At 51.1% G+C, this 23,971-nt stretch overlaps 11 protein-coding genes across 11 annotated transcripts; 5 read left to right on the top strand and 6 right to left on the bottom strand.

Moving 5' to 3' along the window:
• Window positions 1–42: 42 nt before the first annotated feature.
• JN550_000777 (uncharacterized protein) lies at window positions 43–1,561 on the bottom strand (the record flags this gene model as incomplete). The annotated part of the gene is made up of 5 exons (XM_049319658.1): window positions 43–204; window positions 351–476; window positions 554–1,244; window positions 1,297–1,319; window positions 1,403–1,561. 5 exons carry the CDS (start codon window positions 1,559–1,561, stop codon window positions 43–45), a joined length of 1,161 nt encoding a protein of 386 aa, XP_049176683.1.
• A 1,038-nt stretch (window positions 1,562–2,599) lies between these two features.
• JN550_000778 (uncharacterized protein) lies at window positions 2,600–4,849 on the bottom strand (the record flags this gene model as incomplete). The annotated part of the gene is made up of 3 exons (XM_049319669.1): window positions 2,600–3,102; window positions 3,255–4,357; window positions 4,407–4,849. 3 exons carry the CDS (start codon window positions 4,847–4,849, stop codon window positions 2,600–2,602), a joined length of 2,049 nt encoding a protein of 682 aa, XP_049176684.1.
• A 1,055-nt stretch (window positions 4,850–5,904) lies between these two features.
• JN550_000779 (uncharacterized protein) lies at window positions 5,905–7,656 on the top strand (the record flags this gene model as incomplete). Its single annotated transcript, XM_049319679.1, has 2 exons — window positions 5,905–6,734; window positions 6,798–7,656. The coding sequence occupies 2 exons, from the start codon at window positions 5,905–5,907 to the stop codon at window positions 7,654–7,656; spliced, it is 1,689 nt and encodes a 562-aa protein (XP_049176685.1).
• Window positions 7,657–7,921: 265 nt separating this feature from the next.
• JN550_000780 (uncharacterized protein) lies at window positions 7,922–8,840 on the bottom strand (the record flags this gene model as incomplete). Its single annotated transcript, XM_049319690.1, has 2 exons — window positions 7,922–8,647; window positions 8,706–8,840. 2 exons carry the CDS (start codon window positions 8,838–8,840, stop codon window positions 7,922–7,924), a joined length of 861 nt encoding a protein of 286 aa, XP_049176686.1.
• A 378-nt stretch (window positions 8,841–9,218) lies between these two features.
• JN550_000781 (uncharacterized protein) lies at window positions 9,219–9,935 on the top strand (the record flags this gene model as incomplete). The annotated part of the gene is made up of 1 exon (XM_049319700.1): window positions 9,219–9,935. One exon carries the CDS (start codon window positions 9,219–9,221, stop codon window positions 9,933–9,935), a length of 717 nt encoding a protein of 238 aa, XP_049176687.1.
• A 414-nt stretch (window positions 9,936–10,349) lies between these two features.
• JN550_000782 (uncharacterized protein) lies at window positions 10,350–11,024 on the bottom strand (the record flags this gene model as incomplete). Its single annotated transcript, XM_049319711.1, has 2 exons — window positions 10,350–10,769; window positions 10,827–11,024. The coding sequence occupies 2 exons, from the start codon at window positions 11,022–11,024 to the stop codon at window positions 10,350–10,352; spliced, it is 618 nt and encodes a 205-aa protein (XP_049176688.1).
• Window positions 11,025–13,049: 2,025 nt separating this feature from the next.
• On the top strand, window positions 13,050–14,494 carry JN550_000783 (uncharacterized protein; the record flags this gene model as incomplete). The annotated part of the gene is made up of 2 exons (XM_049319722.1): window positions 13,050–13,052; window positions 13,103–14,494. The coding sequence occupies 2 exons, from the start codon at window positions 13,050–13,052 to the stop codon at window positions 14,492–14,494; spliced, it is 1,395 nt and encodes a 464-aa protein (XP_049176689.1).
• A 535-nt stretch (window positions 14,495–15,029) lies between these two features.
• Window positions 15,030–15,941, bottom strand: JN550_000784 (uncharacterized protein; the record flags this gene model as incomplete). The annotated part of the gene is made up of 3 exons (XM_049319733.1): window positions 15,030–15,693; window positions 15,738–15,778; window positions 15,840–15,941. 3 exons carry the CDS (start codon window positions 15,939–15,941, stop codon window positions 15,030–15,032), a joined length of 807 nt encoding a protein of 268 aa, XP_049176690.1.
• Window positions 15,942–17,722: 1,781 nt separating this feature from the next.
• JN550_000785 (uncharacterized protein) lies at window positions 17,723–18,144 on the top strand (the record flags this gene model as incomplete). Its single annotated transcript, XM_049319744.1, has 3 exons — window positions 17,723–17,821; window positions 17,885–17,967; window positions 18,042–18,144. 3 exons carry the CDS (start codon window positions 17,723–17,725, stop codon window positions 18,142–18,144), a joined length of 285 nt encoding a protein of 94 aa, XP_049176691.1.
• Window positions 18,145–20,207: 2,063 nt separating this feature from the next.
• Window positions 20,208–22,006, top strand: JN550_000786 (uncharacterized protein; the record flags this gene model as incomplete). The annotated part of the gene is made up of 5 exons (XM_049319756.1): window positions 20,208–20,358; window positions 20,411–20,487; window positions 20,549–20,814; window positions 20,868–21,776; window positions 21,865–22,006. 5 exons carry the CDS (start codon window positions 20,208–20,210, stop codon window positions 22,004–22,006), a joined length of 1,545 nt encoding a protein of 514 aa, XP_049176692.1.
• Window positions 22,007–22,259: 253 nt separating this feature from the next.
• Window positions 22,260–23,864, bottom strand: JN550_000787 (uncharacterized protein; the record flags this gene model as incomplete). Its single annotated transcript, XM_049319767.1, has 5 exons — window positions 22,260–22,293; window positions 22,345–22,573; window positions 22,646–23,040; window positions 23,098–23,128; window positions 23,246–23,864. The coding sequence occupies 5 exons, from the start codon at window positions 23,862–23,864 to the stop codon at window positions 22,260–22,262; spliced, it is 1,308 nt and encodes a 435-aa protein (XP_049176693.1).
• Window positions 23,865–23,971: the final 107 nt, after the last annotated feature.

Consider the following 23,971-nt stretch of genomic DNA (forward strand, 5'->3'; position numbering starts at 1 on the left):
TCAAAAATTAAGAGTCACACAGTGTACCTGGTAGTCGCTGGTCTATGCCATCTCGATCAAAGCTGACCCATCTGCCTTGAGCTGTCCCCAACCAATACGCTTATTGACTCCATCCCAAGCAGTGTAGTACTGTTTCAGCAGCGGAGATCCCACCAACCACGCACCGAAGTTGGAGAGAGGATTGTTGAACAACGCTTGGCAGATCTATCACAATTGATGGTCCGTGATTAGCGCGGTACATTAACAATACTCGGACAAACTCATTGATCCACAATACCAGTGAAAGTTAAAGAAACTACCAAATTCCAAGGCACGCTAATTTCAAATGGGAATATGAAACATATACTTACACCAGGCTGCCCAGGGTACTCTCCCAGGTTGAATGACGATTTCGGAATTGTCAACTTCAAAGCAGAGCCCGATGGTCCAAGGACAAAAGTCAGGTCTGGTGCAACTTGGTCAAGGACATCGCATTCCTATAGAGATCAAATGTTAGCATATCTTGGAACTTAATGCAATAACGTCAATCGCACAAGCCTCCGAAAGTACTTACAGCACCCCATGCTCCAGCCGAATCGATCTGGGTGATCTTGGACGATATCTGGGCATACAGTGCCTTGGCAACGGCATAGCTCGGGGTCTGCATGAATGCAGTACCGGTGTCGAGGATAGCTGAACCCTTGGCGGAAGTGCCCGTGAAGGCCTTGCCGTTAATCAGGATCGACGATTGGGCCAGCGTGAAGCCACCCCCGGAGAAGGCGGTGTAGTTGAGCTTTCCGACAAATTTCGTGTCGTCAATGCCACCCAGTGTCAGCTCTCCACCGTTGATGTCGCCGGGTGGCGTGTAGAAGGAGAAGACGGGTGCGTCCAGCTGTCCATCCGCGTACAGATTCCAATACCAAGCCTTTTCAGAACCGCTGCTGGGAGGGCCCATGCCCATTATACCGTCGATAGGCATGACATCAAGGGCAGCTGCGTACTTGTCGCAAAGAAGGAATTGCTGACTTGCAACGCTGAGGTCACCCAGTGCGACCTTGTCATGCACAACCAATCCACTGGCACCCTCTGGCACCGTGAAGGGTATGGAGTCCGCGCCTGTGGAGAACAAGGCTTGTCGGCGCGTGCCAGGCTTGTTTGAGAATGACTTAGACTTGGACGAGTCGAACAATTTCTTGTCCCCACATGTCGTGCAAGTACTTCTTGGTAGGAGTAAGTCGCCGGAACCAGTGTCCCAGAGGACGGTTCTATAAACCGGTCAATAAGAGTCGAGAGATGTGTGGATTCCACTGCACATACAGTTCCTGGGGCGGGGTGCCGACCTTCGGTAAATATTAGCGAGTGTCCTCCAGGTGAAAAATGAGGCAGTCCTTGCTGAAAGCCCAAAAAGGATCATCAGACTTACCGAGATTGTGCTGTACCACTGGTTATCTGTACGATTAAACCAGTCCGTAACGGGCACATTGGCTCCCGAAGCTCGGGGTTTCAACGGAATCTTCACAACGCCGGCCGAGACAGATGCGGCTGTAGCCGCAAGGGCGACGAGAGACAAAGCCTGCACCATAATCCTTCCGGATTCCGAATGGGACAACCCGGCCTGTGCTTGCCGTACGGTACCGATGGGTCAATCGGAGAACTTGCGTGAACTCTGAGCTTGGCCCTCTTGGCAGTGACAGCACAGCGTCTCCTTATACTTCGGGCGATCGAATGCTGGATCCCATCTCGATGAGCAAACGTCTGTACTTACATGTCGATATCAAAGGAAGGTGGCATCTGCCCCTCGTCCTGTCCGTTGACTGCTCTTTGGGGAAAGAAAGTCGTCAAGCGCTTAGAGTCAACTAGGGCAAGCGGCACAATACACTGAGCATAGCAGCCGAAGTGGTGCACACAGATTCGTTTTGAAATCGCTTACTCAAAGATGCCTCGCAATGTGAGTAGTACCGAACCCCTTCCCTGTTTGGAAATCCGGCATTCTGCCTGTTTCGGTGCATAGCCCCGCATGGTCAGGATGGTCAGTGAGGTGGCCCGGACGACCGTATTGAGCAGGTCAGTCTTTGGCTCCACGCGAAAATGTGGATGGTGCCCCTGTGCGGATCTCAAGATGCATATAGCCCGTAAAATAAGCTTTCTTAGTCTCAGAACCTAAAGGCTGCGTTAAATTCGGAAGCGGCATAGCTGAGTCATTCGGTTGGAGAAGAGTCGGCTTTTCAGTGCGTCATAATATGGACCGTCACGCCAGCCCACCCAACATTGTTTACCAGATTCTTATAAGAATCGAATGATGGGGGCAGTCAAATCGTTGACACGACGTGAAAAGCGAGAGAGAATCCACTCTGGGAACGGCTTGGTTGCCTAGAGGATAACAAGAACCTACTATTTTTGTGAGCTCTTCATTAGTTCTGGGGTGCTTCGTCCTATCATCTTGCTAACTGCTGCGATTATCTTGCAAAGAACGAATTGTGCCGTGAACACATTCTATGTCCCCAGTAATAGAGGCTCTATGAGGACAGTAATCTTAATCTAAGGACTCGATCGACTCTACCACCATAGAGAAGGCAGGCTTTCCGCGGGCCAGGCTGCTATCCTCTTCGTACCGCATCAATTAGTCGTCACTTTTGGGTTCTAATAAGTCAATAATGAGCTCGGGCTCATCCAGAAATGCCAGAGCATCCGCTCTGTTCCTCCTTCGTCTGTGTCGCAAATTTGTAGTCTCCCGAGGCTCAAGATCCTCACGGTCTGTGTCTGCGTCGCTGTCTCTCTCTGTGAAAGTCCGCTTGCTTATACCCACAGACGCCATACGCCGTGCTCTGGCTTGGCTTCGCTTGACCCATTCCTCACTGATCCTCTCAGCGTCTGCCTCGTTGCCCTCGTCTTCTGAGCTCCAATCCGAGAGGAATGTTGTAACGTCCAACGCAGACATCGTCTGCATCGTTTTTGGGTACAAATTGACGCTGCAGCTTTTCTGAGAAGCGTGTGACTCCGGATATTCAAAAGCGTAAGGTTTCAGCACATTCGGGTCATCAGATGCATAATCATCGCTATTGCATTCTTCTATAATGAAGCCGCTCCAAGTATCAGAGTCGTGAGACGAATCTTCTTTCCGACCTATATCGTCTTTTTGTAGTCAGTCTTTGATCAGGTGCAGACAGAATAGTAAACAACTGCTGTTCTTAGATGCGCACTTGAGTTGCATCTTGAGACAGCCATGATATTCTTGATGACCGCTGCAGTGCTACAGCTTGGAATTTTGAACTTACCGAGGGATTCTGGAGAGTCAAAACTCCCCTCTGAGCGGTGGGAGGATGGCCTTCCTCGTTTCTTGTTGTTATTTCTCGAGTCTATTGCACCCCACCAGAAAAGGGTTTCATATTCAACAGGTGGTGAAGGCGGGTCCTCAAGATACTGGACGTGGTTTGAGAGGAAGAGGCCCTTATCGCCTGCAGCATTGCATCCAGTCCACCAGCTATCACTTGTCATCTCTAGTATTGTCACTGGTTCGCCCTCACGAAGCACTATTTCACCAATTTCTTCTGGTGCATAACTTTGGATAGCTGTTGCATGCAATGTAGTGGGAATGTGTAGAGTTGAGGCACGTGCAGTAGGAATGTTACTTTGCGCCTCCTGGGACCCATCCAGGCTTTCTTCACGAGTGGAAGGCGTAAAATATGACGCATCTTGGGTGGCCAGGGAAACTGTATGCCTACGTCTCTCCAAGCCGGCTCGCATGAGATTCTGGACAGCGGACCGGCGAGTGCGGGCGGCAAAGTTCTTGCTACCCTCGTACTTGGCAGTCGGCTTGGTGCGCAGCTCGTCCATGGGGGGTGGCCCCCGGGGCTGTCGAACCGGATGCTGGCCAACACGCATTGTAAATGCGGTTTCAGCGGTGCCCTCGTCAAGAATTTCTGCTGCAGTGGGCTCTGAAATCCTTGAGCTGTTTCGCTTACTGCGCGTTGAGAGACTGCCGCGAGAATCATCGTCTTGATCGTAGGTCTTTGGCAGAGAAAATTTGGCAAATCTCTCTAAGTGGTTGGCTAAATGGGTTTCGAGCCCTTTGGCGAACGGAGGTTCTTGGAAGCATATAGGACAATACGGCCGTTCGTCGACGGAACCGACGAAAGACAAATTGACGAGACTGTCCATCTGCTTCTCCGTCAGTGAACCTATATGATCATCTAGAAGATGAGACTTCAGAGCGGGAGCAGTCGGGAACTGCAGAGAGTGCTCAAAACAGCGCCATGATTGTCGATGGAACGATGTTTCATGATCGACCCAAGCCGTTCTGCTAGGAAATAAGCAGTTGGACTCAGGGCAGTTTTCGTAGGTGCAGATGTAGGGCTGCAAATCGTGCAACAAGTGGGTTCTGACTCAACGTTAGCGGGATCCCGGACTGCCAGTTGTCGTTGAGTTACCTCCACGCGTTTCGTCTGCTATACTTTTGCTCACACAAGACAGAACAATACGGGCAGACGAAGTCACCAAGCATCGACACAGCGGGTGGGCCTGGAAGATCGACGTAGTGTCCATCTGAATCAAATGCAGTAGATGCCGCCGTAATAACAGTCCCTCTCTCCGTTTGATCTTCTATGGGCTCGTGATATGCAGTAGCTTCTGTATGTGAAAGCAATGCCGTAGGTTCTTTGACTTCCTCGATAACCAGTGTATTGACTCTGCTCTCTTTGCCTGCTAGCTGGGTCTTTCGAGACCTAGGTGGTGGTGCCACCTGGGGGCGAACATCGTTATCGTGAGGTTGATCTTGAATAGGCGCGACATGGCTAAGCTTGCTAGCATGCCGTGCCCAGTATTTGAATTGGCGTCTACGCCGAGTTATTGCAAAGGCAAGGCGCTGCTCCATGTGGTCTTTAGTATCGGGGGACTGACATCTATGCGCTCGAAGAAACATAAGTAACTCTTTGACATGTCTTCGATCAAAGATGGCGTATTGGTCAAAAAGATCGACACCTGTATCCGAATCCAGCTCGCGATGTAGGAATGGACGAAGAGACCCAGGTCGCGAATGGGGATTTCTAATTTTGAAACCAAGTTTGTACAAGTCGCGAAGGATAGCCTCCGTTCTTGATAATCGCATCGCGATTTCTCCTAGCGGCGGTTCTTCTCCTTCATCCTCTGAAGTGTCCGTTGCATCCGCTTCGCTCAAGTCTGATGAATCCGATTGGTCTTCAAAAGGGTGTCTTGTTCCAACAATCACAGCTGTCGACTCGACGATATGCGTCAAAAGTTGACCTAGCAGCTGAACTATGTTCTCATGAATTGTTTTTGAGTCCCTCAGCCGGTAATCTAAAGAGGCTGGTCCCCGGTGGAGACATCCAAGATTGCTGCACCACACTCGGAGTCGTCCTCGTAAAGCCTCGACTTTAGATGCTGCCAATGGCTCAAGCTCGAACTTGTCGCTCACTTTGATGTGACAATGCAGCTGCTCGACTGCGGAAAGGCAATCTTCCGCGATAGGACGTATTTGCGCCATAGTCATTACATTTTATGGCTCGGGCCAGAGAGAAGAAGAAATATAATTGGTGTTATGGAAGCACCAGCAGTCGAGTCATTAGTGGCACTATGATGTAGCTTTATGGGTGACAACCATGAGGCGGAAATGGTGTCTTCCGTGTCTGCCTTGCGAAAGAGACTGGCCTTACTTGTTGCAGGCCGCGCAGACTAGATTTGGTCAACCCCGCGCTTGATCCGGGGCTATTGGGCGTATGGCTGCATAGCTGCATCCTCTTCCTGCAAATCAAGTTGCGTTGTGGTGCGCCCACTGCATGTATTTGAAGCACGACATGGGTCTCAGCCTCACCGGCTGAGTGCCTCATAACCAGCACCAGTCCAGTGTTCCCTCCCCAACTGATAGAAACCGCCGAGAAACTGAGCAACTCATGACTGGTGACAGCTACGATGTCGGGGTTCGAGATTGCTGGCGTGGTCCTAGGAGCTATACCGCTGGTCATCTCTGCACTGGAGCATTACGAGTCGACTCTTGATCGACTAAAGGCCTTCAAGCATTACGGGGACCGGCTGGAGGTAACCAGAACTGAGTTGTTAATGGAACGGACGTGGTACGAGATGAGTCTCCGTATAGTACTTACAGACGTTGTCAGCGTGTCAGTACTTGAGGAAATGATGGCCTCACCCGCTAGCCCGCACTGGCAGAGTCCCAATCTCAAGGCGGACTTGATAACCAAACTTGGTGCAGCATACAGTATTTATATGGTGCTCGTGCAGAAGATCGAACAACAAACGAAGCAATTGGAGGAGGCACTGAAACTTGACCAGCAAAAATCAGTTTTTCAAATCAGAAGCCGTGTAAAATACACACTCAAGAGGAGCACTGTGAAGCTGTTGCTTGCGGGCCTTGCGGATTGCAATCAGCGATTGGAGAGATTCATCGGCCAGGTGGAGAGAGTCAATCAATCCGACAGTAGCCTCTCTATTAAAAAGTTGAAGCCGACGATGGAGGTCTCACTCCGAGAAATACAGGAGCATGCTGAGCAACTGCATCGCGTGCTATCAAGAGCGTGGGTCAGGTGCGCGCATCGAGCACACAGTACCAACTTGTTACTTGAGCACCGCATGCTTCGTCATCGCAAAGCCCGTCAAAGGAAGCTTCGTCGAGATCAAGACGAAACGACGAGATTCACAGTGTGTTTTGATGATCCACAAGTTGGCACTTGGCGAGCTGCTCAAGTCAAGGTTTTGGCAAAACCTCAACCTTCATCCCAAGAATTGTAAGCACACACTACCTCGCTCTAAATAATCAATGCACTCCTAGGACTAAGAACGAGAATTAGGGACAACGGCAAGGTCAGATTTAGCTTGCCGCCACCATCTGATGGATCTGTGATAAGAGGCTTGACTCTTGAACAGTCTCTCGCAGACCTTCAAATCGTCGAAGACCTCTGTCAAATGCTGCATACTGTCGCCGACGGCAAATGGGGCTACGAACTCTGCCTTGACTTACACGGAAAGCTTCTCAAGTATCATCGAACAGCTGAAGAATCAATAAAGCCCGCTGGGACCCAGGTCAGCCTCCACGAGCTACTCTCATCCTCGGCTGCACCGAAGCGACGATATTGGTCTGAAGAGGATCGGCGCATTCTTGCGGTTACGCTCGCTTCCTCTTATCTTCAGCTGCATCAAACGCCATGGATCGGTGAGCTGTGGAGCGATAACGATATCATATTCACAGAAATACAAGGCAAACATGATCACATAGATGTGCGGCACCCGTTCATTACAAAGACGCACTACACGACAGCGCCGGAGCCTGAGTCTCAGGCTTCCACGATCTACACTGTGGCACAACCAACGCATGATCCTCGGCTTAGAGATAACATTAATCTATTGGCTTTAGCTAAGTTGCTACTGACCATTCGACTGAATAGCTGCATTGACGACTTGTTGCAAGAGGACGATCTCGGGCCAGCTGCAAAACCAAACGAGGCAACGGATATACGGATTCTGCAACGGTGGATGATAGAGGAACAAGGAAACCTTTCTTTCCAATTGAAAGATGCAGTATCATACTGTATGAAGACATTCGCGGTTCCAGGTGCTGATCTAAGAAGCCCAGACGCGAGGCAGGAGGTACTGGAAAATGTAGTTGCGCCTCTAGTAGAAGAGCTCTTTGTTTGGCAGGAAGGCCTCTGATTATCGCCACCATGCAGTTCAATGTCGACCGCGATTACATGTTCAGACTTGCTTGTCATCACCGCTTTCGCCTGAGGTTTCACATAGTGACAACTCCAGGATGCGAACTTCGCCTAGTTGAAAAGTCACGTGTATAGCTCGAGACTTGGATGGCGTGCAACATTCATGGTATCAAAGGTCTGTCTTCAAATCTAGAAGTAACTGAAGTCCTCGACGATTCTCAGGTGGCCCAAGGTGCTGGCAGTGCAAGACTACGCGCTCAAACTCATTGCTTTCCGTAGTGTTGGGCCCACAGCTGATCCCAAGTCTGCTTGTTAACAGCGAATTCTCTCGCATAGTCCCTCTCCAGTTCATGAGCTCTCTTGCCAAGAAGCACCATGCTGTGCAAAGGTGCGCCCAGAGCCTCATCGCTGTCGCATAACTCCTTCAGAGTACCAGCAACGAACTTCTCGCTTCTGCCACCCACCCGCGCAGCACCAATAGCCAGACTATCTGGGCCATACACACCTTCTTTCTTCTCCTCCTCGATCTCAAGCATCTGCTGCGCGCACTGACTGACGGTCATGAAGCGTGGCGGCTCGTAAATGAGTCTCCCCCGTGCCATGTTCTCCAGGCTCTGCTCCTTGACTTTAATATCCAGTAACACCAGAGTGTGAAGTCCGATATCACGGTTCTCCTTGATGCGGTCATAGAAGCTGGCCGGCCGCCAGTTTTCCGTGAAGAAAACCATGCTGACTGTCTGGCCAAAATTATACAGCTGAAGACCCGTCGCGCCGATGCCAGACATGATAGAGGCATTGGGAATAGTGCTAACAGGAATTCCGAGCTCGCGCGCACGCAGGATCAGATCAGTGTGGGTTGTTGCGCCAAAGGGGTCGCCCACGACACAGAAAGCAACGTCAACGTTGGCTGCGTCCCGGAGGATCTCGTCGCTGTTGGACTCGACCATCTCACGGTCCGCGACTATTATCGAGCGACCATAGTAGGATTCCTACCGCAGACATTAGCGCCAGAGCTCCAAGAAAACAAGGGACGGTGCTGAATTGTACCAGGACGCTCTGGTCCACGAGCAAAATGCTTGTGTATGCCTCCAAGTAGACGCGCGAGGCTTTCTTCACAACCTCAAGACCTTTGACTGTGATGTCGGTCTCATCTGACAGGCCGAGGCCCACGAGGTACAGCATCGTAGCAAAATTGAGCACTTCGGAGCGAGCGCGGCGTCGCGATGCGTAGAAATGCGCCTGAGTCTTTACAAATTTTGGAGGGGCAGTGACTCGGCCGGCAAGGATGTTGGAGGGGTAGCTGGCTCATAGAGGGGTACTCAAGGTGAGGCGGCTTTTCCAGCAAATACAGGGGTACTGATCTATCGCCCCGTTTTCAAGTAGGCTCTGTCGGCTTATCGATAAAGCCCCAGCACATCGGATCCACGCGTGCTTCTGGAGAGCGCGACTCGACACTCAACTTCGACGTTGAAGCAGTGATTGCCCGTAGCCCGTCGTCGCACCATCGACCCGCAGCACAGCTCCAAAACATATGATACCAGGCCCCTGACATTACTCACGATGGCGTCCAAGAAAGGGTCCGCCTACGGCGACGGCAAGGCGTCCGACACGTCCTTTCGGAAGGACTGGGACCTGGACGAATACGCAGCGAAAGCCAAGGAGCGCGAAGCCGCCGAGAAAGAGGAGTCCAAGGCACGATATGAAGCCAAGATCGCGGGGAAGAAATACTATAAGCCGGCGACGGGCGACGAAGTCATGACATCGGCACGGTCGCGCGTCACCGACTTCTCGGCGCAGGTGGGCAAGATGCAGCTGGTGCCGGGCGGCTCAGGCGTGGGCAAGCGCGGCAAGGGCGCCGGCTTCTACTGCGAGGCCTGCGACCTCACATTCAAGGACAATCACCAGTGGCTCGAGCACATCAACTCGATACAGCATCTCCACGCCATCGGGGAGACAGGCGAGGTGCGGCAGGCGAGCGCCGCCGACGTGCACGAGCGCATCGAGAGGCTCTGGCAGATGAAGCAGGAGCAGAAGTTGGCCGCCACGACGAGTCTCAAGGACCGGATCGCGATACAAGAGGAGGAAGACGAGAAAGAGCGCGAGGCCAAGCGCCTCAAGCGGCGAGGAATTGCCGAGAAAAGACGCTTGGAGCTGGAGAAGTCCAAAGACGTCAAGATGGAGTACGGAGAGGACGTAAGGATCGAGGGCGAGCACGATGAAGATGACATGATGGCCATGATGGGGTTCGCAGGTGGCTTTGGATCGTCGAAGAAGTAACAGCGCCAATAGCAATGGAACGGATCAGTGGATTGGCATGACAGCTTTCACAGAGAAGGATTCATCGATTACCACTTGGGTATGTACATGCTGGTTTCTCCAAGAGATACTCGTGTTAATGTTGTCTAATGGCCAATCTTCTCACAGGCGACACGTACCAGACGACATACACACATGATTTTGGTAGCCCTCACCTGAAAACGACTTCAGTGTTCGCTGGTCGCTGCAATGGCAATGTTGACGAATGACCTGGAGTCTCAATTTCTGGCCCAGGTGATATTGACTGGTCATAACTTCATTATGTCAGAATCTAGGGATTATAATGTACACGGCAGGGAATCACGCTTCCGAGCCCTGGTCCCCGGGTAGGGATCTGGTCTAAATGCGTCACCCTCTCGAAATTCTACACGAGGCTCAGTGCTTTCCACGCCACTGCTGAACTTCGGAAGAGGTGATTTCGCGCAGCTTGTTCACATATGCGGCCTCGCCGGTCACCGTTCCCTTGGCAATCTCTGCAACGCGGCCAATAATCGTCTTGTCTGTGATGGCGTAGGTCGCAGTATCCATCTTGATACGAATGACTCCGATTCTGGGGTCATTCTCAGACCCGTCGTGGGTTCCATCTCCCAAGTCACCGAGCCATGCCTTCAAGCTGGGGCTGTAGTGCTTCTTGACAACGCTACGGTCTGTCTCGATGCTGGTTGTGCCTGCAATGGAAGCCCACTGGCCGGAGCTGTCCAGGAAAGAAATGTTGGCGTGCGGATCACTCTTGATCTCGTCCGTCTTGTTGGACTCTGTGTTGGTGAAGAAGAGCAGATCGGTACCACCATGCTCCTGCGAGGGGTTAGGTCAGCATACATACGAATGTTCTGGTGGCCATGAGCTTCATACCTTGGCTGCCACTGCCATACATCTGGACACCAGCTTTCCTGAGCTGTCGTCTCTGGTGGTCATCATGCCGAATTTGCATGAGTTTGTGAACTTGTCCAAAGCCTGGAACTTCTCCTCGACGGCAGGCTCGTCCTTGTTGGCGGCCTTGTAGGGGTCGGCGGGCTTGGAGCCGGTATCTGTGTTGCTGAAGGACGACATGATTTTTGAAGCGGCACTGAAGTGTCGAGTGGAGAGTGGAAGGTTTAGCTTGGGGAATGGTCTCGTCGCAAGTAGTCTGATGATGCGCGGAGTGTGATGGGTTTTGAATAGTGACAATCTCAGGCAAGAGTGAGTGCGAGGGGCTTGAAGCATCTTAAGTAGGACCAGGTAATCCCGATGTACGATCGTCACTCTTTTTTTCGCGTAAACAAATCACCACTGCTATGGGCACACGGCAAGGGCCCCTCAATTTACCCCTCGATCAGTGTTTCCCGCTGGGCGGCGTAGTACATCAGATTTCATCATAGACATTACAATGGAGTTTCACTGCATCGATATCATGACGTCAAAGTCTCTAGCGCGCGCTCACCCCCGATCTTGCCAACGGCCCAAGACATTTGGCCCGCAGGGAGGCGTCATAGTATATACAGAGAAATGTCCTATGCCGTGGCTATTCATTGGAGACAATCCTAGACCGCGTGGGTTGTCATATCTCTCAGTGCAGACATGTCAACTGCCTCTCAAGTCTCTCTGTGACTATCATAAATCTACGTACATACCTTTACAAGGGTCCAGGGTATTCAATAGGTTGCGACGTAGAAGCAACCTCCACCTGCAAACTCAAATATGAGAACAAATAACACAAGCCGGAAATACTTGAAGGAACTGCAATGATATCCTCTCAGGATCAGAAGTTGAAGAGTTATCACAATCACAGCTGAATGTTGCATGCTAGATGGTCTTTCAAGCCAAAGTCAAACTAGCGCGAATCCTCGAAAACCTGGGCTTGTCGTGTGTACTCCGAAGAATCGCGCCTGGAGCGAGGTCCAGAGCTGTCCACCTCCGAAGGCAATTGGTGTGTCAAATTGAATACCGGGGCTAGGATATCGACCCTTCAATATCCTCTCAGGTGCAGTTGGTTGGTTGGTAACGGGGGTGTACAGCACGAGCGGAGTGTACAGGGACTTTTGCGGCTAGGGACGGTACTTTGGTCTGACACCTATTCCCGCCGCAAAGTTACTAAGGATCACGGGGATGAGCACTATGAAAAGGCGATCTGTTGGTTATCTTGGGGATGCACTATCTTGATCATGTTGCATAGCCTGATAGGTTGATAGAGAGTCCTGGCGCAACTATCTGAGTACATGCCGGGGGTCATGTTTGTGATGCAAGCGTTTGCACTTGCCCGGTTGCCCAGTCGCCGGGAGTGCCTGGCCGCTTTGCCGCCTTCCACGGTCGCGTTTGACTTCCGACCATTGGATCCGCCAAGTGCCGCCATGCAGTGACTGAACGCATATTGAGAACTGATCTCCGACGAAACTGATTCCAACCCGCGTGGCAGAGCAGTCAGTGCTTTTGTCCAGCTTCTCATGAGAAGTGACCTGTAATTTCCCTGCGTTGTCATCCAGCAGTCGAATTCCAACCTCGTGTGCAGCCCAGAGACGGAGCGCTCCCACTGCACACTGCACGGGCCGGCGTTGGGGGCAGCAACGGGTCGACTTGCGACATTTCCACGCATCCCCAAAAAGCAAGTCTTCGATATCGGCGTTGGCGAGCGTCCACATCACCTGACCGCGCAATCGTCCCTTCCTGCTCTTTGTCCACCCAACGGGTTCCTGGCGTTTGCTGGTTGCCGGAATTGGAAAGTCTGTTGAGAGAGCCTCGTGGTCAGGTATCCTGCTGTAGGCATCCTCCCGAGGTCCCGATTGTCGCGTTTTCCACTCGCAGGTAGTTGCCTTCAGCTGCTGCGCTGCTGAGCGGTCGGCCTCGAGCCTCGAAGCCATCACAGCACACACCGGGTCAACAGTCACCTCAACTTCCACCATTCACCTTCAGGTACCGCAATCTTGCCCACATCGCCGCGACGGATACCACTCGACTTGTTCGATCATCGGTCTTTTGACTTTGGTAGTGTTCTGCACGCTGCCGGGTTTCCTGTCAAGGCACTCCCGCGTCAACCCTGGTCTTCCTATAACAGTCACCATTTCACCAAAGCATGACCAGCACTTAGCGATCGCGTTCATCATGGTAAGTCATAGGCATATCAACTTGTATCTCATCACTGACCATGTTGCCAGAATGATCCTGCTGCTTGGGAATGCCGTGATCATGCCGATCTGGCTGAAGAGTGGTACAACCACCCTCTTCGCACCAGGAATCGCGTGCTTGAGGACGAGAATCTCATGCTGAAGCGTCTCTTGAGAGAGCAAGGCATCGGCTGGCCTGGTTATCGTGGCTATTCAAAGCTAATACCGTCGAGCAGCAGCCCGCGCAACCCCGCGCTGCCCGGCCTGCCCGTCGAAATCATCCTCAAGGTCCTCTCCTACGCCATGACCAGCAGTTATCCCATCATTGACCCCCTTTGCAAATCGAAGAAGGAGAACCGCACGGCCATCGAGAACGGCAGGAGCAACCAAATTGCGATTCATTTCCTCGCTACTTGTAAGGCTTATCACACGGAGGGAACCAAGCACCTGTGGTCCAATAACAGATTCACATTCACGACCGTGCAGGCAGTGAAGATGTTCTCGGAGGTGGATTTGCGATATCGACAGTTGGTCCGAGAGGCCAACTTCCGCATCATCGCCAAGTTCTACGACGATGACAATCGCGTTCACAAGCTGTCCCGGGATCACCATCCCATGATGACCAAGCCCATCAGACTTCGCGTATCCAAGCGAGCCAGGGAGCCCACCCTCGCGCGTCGAGGGTTCCGTTCCTACGCCTGGTTCCAACTGGTTGACTTCTTGGAGGCTCTGCTACCGCCCCATGATCCCAATCATGACCTCAGCCAGCCGCGAACAAGGCTGTTGCCCAGCCTGGAGAACCTCCGCATTGATCTCGTCAACTTTGCGGAGGATATGTTCCAGTTTCCTCCTGCGCAGCTCCATGATATCGCCTCCCATCATCTGGGATGCTCCTTGAACCAGTTGATCGTCACAGGTCTGCCTCGCGACGACACAGGCTACCGCACCGGCAGCGAGCTCTCCGGACTTCTGAAGGACGATGGTCTTGTGATTGACCATGCTCCCACCTTTGTTGCGCTCCCGAGAAGCGGTCTTCGTGCTTTGTCTGGCAATCACTTCCACAGCAAAGTCATTAGAAGCATGCGCCCTCTTCGAGGCATCAAGCATCACCATCACGACGATCATCCTGGCTACTTTGATGAATTCCCCCCTGCTCCCTCCGATGCTGGGACTCCACCTTACTCAGAGTTTCACTCCTGCCGCACAATCTGGAAGAGAATCCCGAAACACATCGATCGTCCCCACGACTGCAACTGGGTCCTATTCGACCGTGTCAGCGGCTTGCGCTGGGATGACATTGAGGACGAGGCTACCATGTTTGATTGTTTTGATGAAGATGATGACGAGTTCGGTGGATACATGGTGTGTGAGAACTGTGGACAACAGCACCCTGGCGCCATCCCTCCGGAGGACCTCATGGACGAGCTCTACGATGATTATTGATTCCACGATGATGACGAAAAATGGTTCGCGTTGCAGCGTTTGTGAGGCCACGTTTGCTTTAGGGCTGAGGATTTGTGGCATTTACAGTGATTCAGGCGTTTGAGGGTAATACCAATCGGGACATGACGGATAAACAGAGGAAACAGACCAGGGCCTTCTCGCGAGGAGTATAGGTCTCTAGCAGAGAACTGGGCGATGTACGAAGCGTGTCGCTTTACTGTACATAGGTTTCGCCTGTATGTCTCATACTTTGTCGCCCGATATAGTGCAACACAAACATGAAGAAGTAGCCCAATACTGAATTGTTTTTTTGGACTTGATAGCATTCCATTGTTATCCCATTGACAACGACGCCGCAGGCCATGTATGCCAGCTGACCAGCAAAACGCCGTCAACCAAGCACCCAAGGTTTCGAGGACTGCCAGCAGGGGCAAGAAAGTAACTGCAAAGAGCATGTTCCAAAGACACATGCCTCCAAAACCTTACCTTTCACCGATCAGAGTTGACCTAGCATTTCCTATCATATCCTGTCCCTTCAACACTTATCCAAGCAGGCCGGGTTGTTCACAGCGTTCCCGTTGCTGTTCAGATATGACTTCAATGCACTTGTTTTGCATGCGCATTTGACAGCCTGAACGAAAGTCTCGGCATTGATCTTGGCCCCATCCCAGTTCGTGTGCGTGTTATCATTGGGGAAGTACGTCTTTGCCTTGGTGGCCCCCATGGCCTGCCATCGCGCAACGCTGTACCGCGTGTGGTCGATGTACTCGACGGCCGTCTGGGCCGCTACCTGCTTCGCGTAGTCGGCAAAGGGCCAGCTGCTCTGCAGCGTCGACCCGCTCCAGTAGTTGCGGTTGACCATGCCGCTGACCAGCGGCGTCGCGCCCTTGGCCCGCACGTCGGCAATCATCTTGCGCAGGTACCATCCGAACGAGTACACCGTTTCCTTGCTGCCGCTGGATGTGGTCACCACGACCGAGTTGTTGGCGATCCCCGGCAGCGTGGCCCGGTCGTCCTTGTCCGTCGTCGGATCTCCATCGTCGTTGTGGCCCATCTCGATCAGCACAAAGTCTCCTGCAGCCGTCGAGGAGAGAAGGGATGACCATAAGCCCTCATTGATGAAAGAACGCGTTGACCGGCCGTTTCGCGCCAGGTTCGAGACAGGGGTTGTCACGTACTGGGAGATATAGTATCCCCACCTGCAAGTCACTTGGTGTTAATAAATAATTAGGGAAAGGCTGACCCGGGCTTTTCAACATGCCCTTGAAGTGCTGACGTGCTAGCCTGTGAAGTATTAGTGCCCTGTGTCTACTATCCCTGAGGGAGAGTCTTTAGCGTTACACACATAGTTGGCGGTTGTGCTGTCCGAGCAAATGAGCAGTTTCGGCGCCGCAACTGCAGTGCCCGCAAGCAACGGCAAGACTGATAGCAATGCTCGCATGTTCATTCTGTCGATTTATGCAGCAAGTGATATCCCAATGCTGATGTTGGCTTCAATGCAACACACTCTCTCCTTCACCCTCAACGGCAGCCGTAGACATTTATATGGATTACCTGGCACCCGATACTCTTGAACAGGAATGAGCCTTGATACTACATGATACTACTATACAGTTGCTTTTGGGGACTATGCGCGACATCATTCGTGGATGGCACCCCCGTGAAGGTGTTGCCAAGTGTTGAAACCGTTGAAAATCCGGCGACGGGAAATCTTTTTGGGGTAGCAGCCCCCCTGCCGGCTCCAATCGCTCCGTGCTATACTAAGCACTCGGGTCCCAAGGCACCAAGCTGGAACCTTCGGCCGCTTTTGCCGGATGCGGATATAATCTCTCGGAGAAGAAAAGAAATCTACTATTCGGCTTTCTTACCGGCACGTTAGCCTTGGCTTACCTAGTCTTGCCATCTGAGAGCGGATATACATCTCATTCTCAGGGAGGGGTAACGCTCTCAACGAATAGTCCTACAAAGTCTTGGTGAGCTCTCAACTTAAATGTTTATAGCTGCCGTTGCATATTCGCCTTAAGTTCCTGCGAACTCTATGCCCATCAACCCACATTGCTCATCAGCTGGGCGCATCTCCCCAAGTACACGACTATTCCCTTCCATGATGGTACCTGCTTTTACGGTGCTTAACATTAACGGCCTAATTCAGTGCGGGAATAATGATTTCTCATCCTGGCGAAGTCGCCTCTTTTTTTTCGGACCAGTCACTACACAACTTACTACAATTACTGTAGGCCCGTTGCTCGTACAATTGTGCGCAAATTCCTCTCGTCGTCTTGGCAGAAAACAGACTGCTTTGAGCGGTTATGTGCTTTTGTCCTCAGATACAAAGGAGAAAGACAGTTTGCGGGCTATGTCGCGATCTTGGGGCTGTAACGACTGTAGACAGGCAAGCAACAAGAAGTGCTATCGCGTTTGCAATGATTGTCTATTGACATCATATCGTAGCGTTACGAGGTCTTGGGTGAACTTGGCAGAAAGATCAGCCAAAACCCACAGAATGTATCCATGAGGTATTGGCGTCTGCCAAGGCTTTTCACAGGAAGGTGGCGGGACTCATGACGCTAGGGACCAGAACACGAAAGTTTGCGGACATGGAAGTCGGTGAGCTCCCGAGCAACGGTATCACAAGCTTCGCGCATCATCGGCTGGCGGAAATGACGGACATCGGTCTGGCTAGTGTTGAGAGGCTCGGCAATTCATACTCTCGGTCGGGTCGCACCCAGAATCCCGGGACAGGATGGACTCCGTGGGGGATGCGACCACCGATTGGCGCTGTTGCAGTACAATATGGGCAAGGGTTTATAATACAAGGGAGCCACAGAATAAAGTTGATTGGTTTGCCCTTTCTGGTGATGCAGGAACCTTAGATCGGTTATGCAGCGTCATTTGGCCTGAGCTTAAAGAAATGAGAGATCCACAATCCAGACATGCGACGGCTTGGCGAGGTGACATTTTAATACCCCTGCCGCCGTACCAAGACCACGATTTTCTCCAAGTTGCGTCTAATGCGACGATGACAAACATGATTGAAGGCTTACGGATCATGCCATACAAGCTGAATTAGGCAAGCCTCTGCGGGGGTAGTCGCCGATCCTAAGAGTATAAAGCAGACCTGGAGTCCAGAGCCTCAAGTCCAAGACATCTCCTTGCGCCGATACCGTGTTCAACGTCTCTCAAGGGAAAGCCATCTAAATACCCAATCAGCCATATACACTTTATACAATGCAGTTCTCAATCGCTCTGGTATTGCTCCCCGTATTGGCGTTGGCCAAGCCGGTCGTGGAGGATCGTCAGGTTAAGAAGTGCTGCTATGTGTGGGAGGTATGTGTTTAACCGCCGATCTACTTGACAGCACCATCGAATTTGGGCTAACAAATCTTGCAGGGCCAACCCCAGGCTTACTACGAGGTTACTACTGATGGAGACTACCTCGACGAGTCTAAAATGTGCTTCATGTACTACATCCGGTATGTCGCAACCCGGGATCATATAACGCCTCAATGACAACTTTCCGATCGTGACTAACATATTGCACGAACAGCGACACGTCTGACCCCGATAACTGTGATGCGGCATCACGTAAGGCAACCAGTGGCTACTGCGTGGACGACACTGCATTCCCTGTTGTAGAGTGCAGATCTTAGTCAGATCAAGCTTAGTTATTAATTTACGTTTTACGAACACTTTCATGCCGGGGAGCCTCCCGCTTAGGTGGCCAGAAAGCACAATGGTCGGAGTCATTGTCCAACAAACCCTGTGACATGTCTTGGCCATTCAAGTAATGAGGCCTGTGCATATGGGCGCCGTCAGCCCCAAAAATGGTGTGGTGATATATGATTAGAAAACATTCTCCCCAACATTTTCTCGAGCTGCTTCTTAGACGGGCTGCTTCCGTATTCCAATGGTTGCGGCAGGCGTCGTGAGCGGATCAGACAGCTGCTCGAAGCAAGCTAACAGAAAATTAGATGAGGAATGGACCATGATTCGAGATAACGGGACCTATTTCAGTACGCTAGGTGGCAGCAAAGTTTGGTCTTTGTGTAACATAATCCCGATGTTTTGGCTGGTTCTAATTAGCTGGTCGTTGTCAACGTCATGTATCATGCCAAGTCTCAATGACGAGCAACTAACAAAAGCAGAACATCGAAGCTTCTCTCACTAATGCGTGGATAATTTTGGTACGAGTATAGATGTAGTCTATAGAGGTTATATTGTGATCAAAGGGTTTCTATAAAATAACACCAATAAGAGCTTTATGTTTGGCACGGAGACATAGTCTGTTAGATATGTCCAGAGGATAACCAAGGCCATTCTAAGGTTTGGAAGTAGGGAGCTGTTTGATTTGCCCTCTTGGTCACACACTTACCTTTTTCACTAAAATGTAAAGGAAGAACCGGCGTGTTGCATGAACTCCTCCTGCGTTTACCGATATAATCTGGTCACTCAAAGGTGGAGTAGCTGAGCGGATGCTGGATAGGTAAGAATTAGCTGATTGGTAGGAAACTAGCCAATCACCAATAAGGGCAATACCAGGGACACTGCCATTTAGGACAGCCAATATTTATACAAATACAGACGATTATTATTGATATATTTGCGCCCACTGGCAAAGTGGTGCCGAACCCTGATTGACTTATCACACTGCGTAATAGTTTGCACCTCACGGCATAGAAATTGACACTATTTGGGACCGAACTTAACGTCACGATTACGGTCAAAGGATGCTGGTATTGAAGACCAGGGTATCATGACATTCTCACATCTATCAACCGAAAGCAAGATACCCATATCTGGCAAGTCCGTAATATCCTACTTACAGGCTAACGAAGACGCGACAGTGATCAAATAGACAAGAACTAGAAATATGCAGCTGCGATGTGTAGTGCGCGCCGTAGAGGACTATACTTGAGCAGTATACGCATAGTGATCTGCTTGGAGTTGGTATTCAGGCCCGCCCGTCCTCGACCGCTAGCCATTTTGCTCTATGGCTCGTGGTTTAATCATGATTAGAAACTTGTACTGCGTGGTGGTTTTCTTGAAATATAGGCTAACAAGCGCAATGCTGAACTTTGGCTGTGCATGCCAATCATCGAAAGGGATGGTAGCGCCCACGCGTTGAGCACACGTCAGATGCTAGTGCGATATGATGCCCCTCTGCTTTACGAGTCACTTCTGCACCGTGTTGCAATAGTGTAATAACGAGATGCTTATCATGAACCATGCCAGGTGTACGTAAAGTTTTCGACGGCCAGCTCCGGACCCCCCAGAATAGCGGAGTAGATTACCGGCCACAGCCAACGAGACGGCCGTGATCTGTTCTGGAATCCTTCTAACACCGCGCTCGAGTCCACTACGCAGGCAGTTCCGGCGAATGAGATCGCCAAGATAAACAAGCTTTGAGGCGACGCCACCCTACCTTCCCAATCTAGCCGGGATTGGCCCCCGGGAACGGCTAGTCCAGCGGCCTGTGGGCTCAGTGGGCGGGCTCTATCGGTATCGCAACACGGGGACAACGGGAAAATGGGGCGGTCTATCAGAGATTTTGGTCTCTTTAAATTCGGCATTCGGTCGTGTCACGCGTTATCGCCCTGGGGGAGGCTCTCTTTGTGCAGTGGTGTGCCCTTCACTCGCTTCGTCCACATCCACCTTGCAAGCTCGCAAAGCCAGGACAGGTGTGTTACTACCCAGCATGGCCAACGCGCACACCATGGACGAAGAGAAAAGCGTCGCCTACGACTCGTCGCAGGTCGCCGCGGATGGCTCGGTCGATGAGATCCCCGCTTATCTGCGCAAGACGTCTAGCAAGGGCATCTTTGGCAAGCTGCGTAGCTACGAGGAGGCCCTTGATCGGAAACTGGGTACGTACAAGTTAACCAGTTATATGATGTGGGTTACCTAATGCACTCCTAGGAGTCGAGGCCCATGGCATTGCGCGAAAGCTGCCGGAGGACAGAGATCCGAGCTACGCAAAATGGTCGAACCAGCTTGTAGGTCTCCAGGAGTAACTTTCTCGGCTGCCGTGGGATTGCGAATCCTAATGCGACTTAGGTCATGTTTGCCCTCTGGGCAAGTGGCACAATGAATTTGAGCTGCTTCGCGACAGGCTTCTTGGGGTGGGAGCTAGGCCTCGACCTTCGCCAATCTATCCTGATCGTTGTCTTTTCGACCTTGATCGGTAGTTCTGTCACTGGCTGGTGTGCAACCATGGGTGCCCCCACAGGGCTTCGCCAGATCTCCATCTCACGTTACTCGCTTGGGTGGTGGCCTTCGAAAGCCATGGCGGCCCTCAATGTTGTTGAGCAGATTGGCTGGAGGTACGTCTATGCTTGCACTAGACTTGTTGTGCACCACTTACAACCTGAAACAGTTCCGTGGGCTCTATTACGGGTGGTGTTGCCCTCAGTGCGGTCAGCGACGGCAAGGTCGGAAGTGCACTAGGCGTCGTCATCTGTGCCGTCGTCGGGCTGGTCATCTCCTTCTTCGGCCTGAAGGTTGTTTTTCACTACGAGAAATTCGCATGGCTCGTTTTTATCGTGATCTTCGTGGTCATGTACGGCGAAACAGCTAGGTTTGGTGATCTCGAGACGCCCACTAAATTCGAAGGCTCGACCTACTCCGGCATGCTTCTTACCCTCTTCGGAGTTGTGTACGGATCTTCCTCCTCGTGGGCTAGTGTTGTCAGTGATTACTACGTCGAGTATCCTGTCAATACCTCGAAGGTCAAAGTGTTCCTTCTGACCACCATGGGTATTTGTATTCCCACATGCATCGGCATGGTTCTTGGCTGCGTTGTCTCTAGCGCTTTGAACAACAACGAAGCCTGGTCCGCGGAGTACGAGGAAGGCATCGGGTTTCTAGTCCAGACCATGATCTACCCCCGTGGCTTCGCAAAGTTCATCCTGTTTATTCTCGTTCTATCTGGAATCGGCATGAACTGCATTGCCATTTACTCGGCAGGACTATCCATACAACAGTTCGCTCGACCACTAGCTGTGGTGCCCCGCTTCATTTGGACGTTGCTTTGCTTTGTGGCAGTGATTCTGCTCGGCTTGGCTGGCAGGGATCAGCTTCTTACCTATCTTGAGAACTTCCTCTCATTGCTAGGATACTTCACCACATCCTTCTTCGTCATTATCTTTATTGAGCATTACTGGTTCCGGAAAGGCAGTTATGCAAACTATAATCTAGAGTGCTGGAACAACCCGAAGGAACTTCCTGTAGGATATGCTGGGGGCTTCGCTTTCGCCTCCGGAATTATTGGAGCAATTCTTGGCATGTGAGTACAGTATTCAAGAGCACCTACACTTGTTTTGTCCTACCTATTACAATTGACTCGCCAAGAAGAATCTCTAACAAAAATGCAGGTCCACAACTTGGTATGTCGGCGTCATTGCGATCAAGATTGGTGAATCTGGTGGTGATGTTGGAAATCAGCTAGCTTTCCTCTTCGCCATCATTACATACATCCCCGCCCGTTATTTGGAACTTAAGTTTGTAGGAAGGTAGATGGTTATCAAAGTATTTGTTTGGCTAGATCATACACCTTATGCTCTAAGATTAGACCGCAACCTATGTTGAGAAAGAAAGGGATAGAACTTGGGATAACAGTAATGTTCTCTATGAAAATTTGCTCTTGATTGAAGTTGCCTACATCTGTCGAATTCGACAAGGTGTATTTTAGACAAAATTTTAACTTCAACCTGTGTTCGTTGGCTTTACGTGGCAAAAAATGGTTGAATATCGCATAATAGTCGTCCATCTAGTGGAATGGTTTCCTGCCATAGACTGCATACCTGTGATTAAAGTCAGATCCGCGTTCAAATAGTTTAGAATACCAAACATACCAGGGGGTGTATCCTCGAATGTCTCCAGTCTTCACTTCGTCTCTCGTGGCACCAATGAAACTCTCAATATCCTCCGCTGCCATTCCTGCACTTCGCAGCATTTTATAGCTGACACCACGGAGCCCGGATAGATAATTGGCCGACATCCACCGTCCTACACGTTTCTGCTTCCGGTCTCTTGGCCAGGCAGTGCAAGGCACTTTGAATTTCTCTTCCCGCACTTCTGAAACTAATACCAAGGTCAGCTGAGGGTTGTCCATATCAAAGTAAATTTGGCAGCGCCATGAAAACTACCACTTACAGCCGGCCTCAGTAATCCATGTTTGGTAATTCTTAGCTTTATGAAGATCTATGCCGTTCATCGAGGCGCCAATGGCGCTGTATTCAAACCACCTCTTTAAATAGGAAGTCGCTACCCTATCGTCTTTCTCTGGGCCTTCTTCACTGAGTAAGTCCATATCGGCATCCTGTATCTCCAGCCAACCACCTGGGTTGAGATACTGAAACGCTTGCTGAATAAGACGTTTTGGGTCCTTGATGGCGGTGACAATCATGCGGATATGGATATAATCAAACTTGTAGGTCCACAGCCAGTCTTCCTCACAATCCATCTTTTCAAACAAGCAGTTTGGAACATCCGGAACAGGCTGGATCTTGCTAAGGTCGGTTCCAACTACAAAAGACGTCGGATTGGCCCTGGTGCTAGATTAGTGTCTAAATTCTTATTAGTCTCGCTATAGTCCTGGGACGTACCTAGCATATTCTAGTGCCCAAATACCGGTACCTGCAGTGCCAATCAATTACCATCTGCGTCTTTAAAACAAAATGTGGCTGCAGGAGAAGACTTGGAAACGACGAAGAGCAAAGACTCTCCCATCAACTGCTATCCGTTGCATCATACCTGTAGCCACATCAAGCACGAGACGAGGTGCACGAGGCAGTGGTGCTAATACCAGGCGTCCGTCCCACAACAAGGTCATCATGGCGTGTTGAAAGTCCAGTCGATCCTGCTCTGCCGGGTCATTTGGCAATAGGTAGCTACTCACGCCGTCTTTGTAGCTGTGGTAGGTCCGTCCAGACTCGCCCAGAATTGCACCCTCTTCGATTACGGACGCCCCCGAGCTTACACGGTCCAACTCCTCATCATAGAATTGTGGAACAAAGTGATTCAGCGTCTGCGCGCTCCATTGAGCCTGGGAAACCTGTCCGGGCGTGGTGGCTGATGCTGTCGCAGCAGACACTGCATCATCGCTGTCAAGAGGTTGCAATGGATATGAAGATTTAGATTGTACAACTCTAGCAGAGTTCGAGGCCTGTGGTTGTTGGTTGAGCAAATCTTCTGTCATGAATTGATTTGCGGGAAATTGCGCGAAATGTGATATGGCCTCCGAGGAAAGCTGTGTCGACTCCAATGTTGCTTCAACATGGGATTGCGACACATGGTCCTGCAAGCTAGACCCGCTAAGGTCAGTCATTGTTGCAGGCTCTTCAGGTTCCAGTTTGATGTTTTGCTGGGACATGTTTATGACATGCTTTAGTAGCTGGCAATAGATTTGAAGTAGAACTGGGAGTGAACTGGTTTCAGAGAGAAGAAGCCCCCAATATTTTAGGCGGGGCTTTACCTCGA

Source organism: Neoarthrinium moseri, assembly GCF_022829205.1.
Source record: "Neoarthrinium moseri strain CBS 164.80 chromosome Unknown scaffold2_Wmoseri_CBS_16480, whole genome shotgun sequence".
Lineage (NCBI taxonomy): Eukaryota > Fungi > Ascomycota > Sordariomycetes > Amphisphaeriales > Apiosporaceae > Neoarthrinium > Neoarthrinium moseri.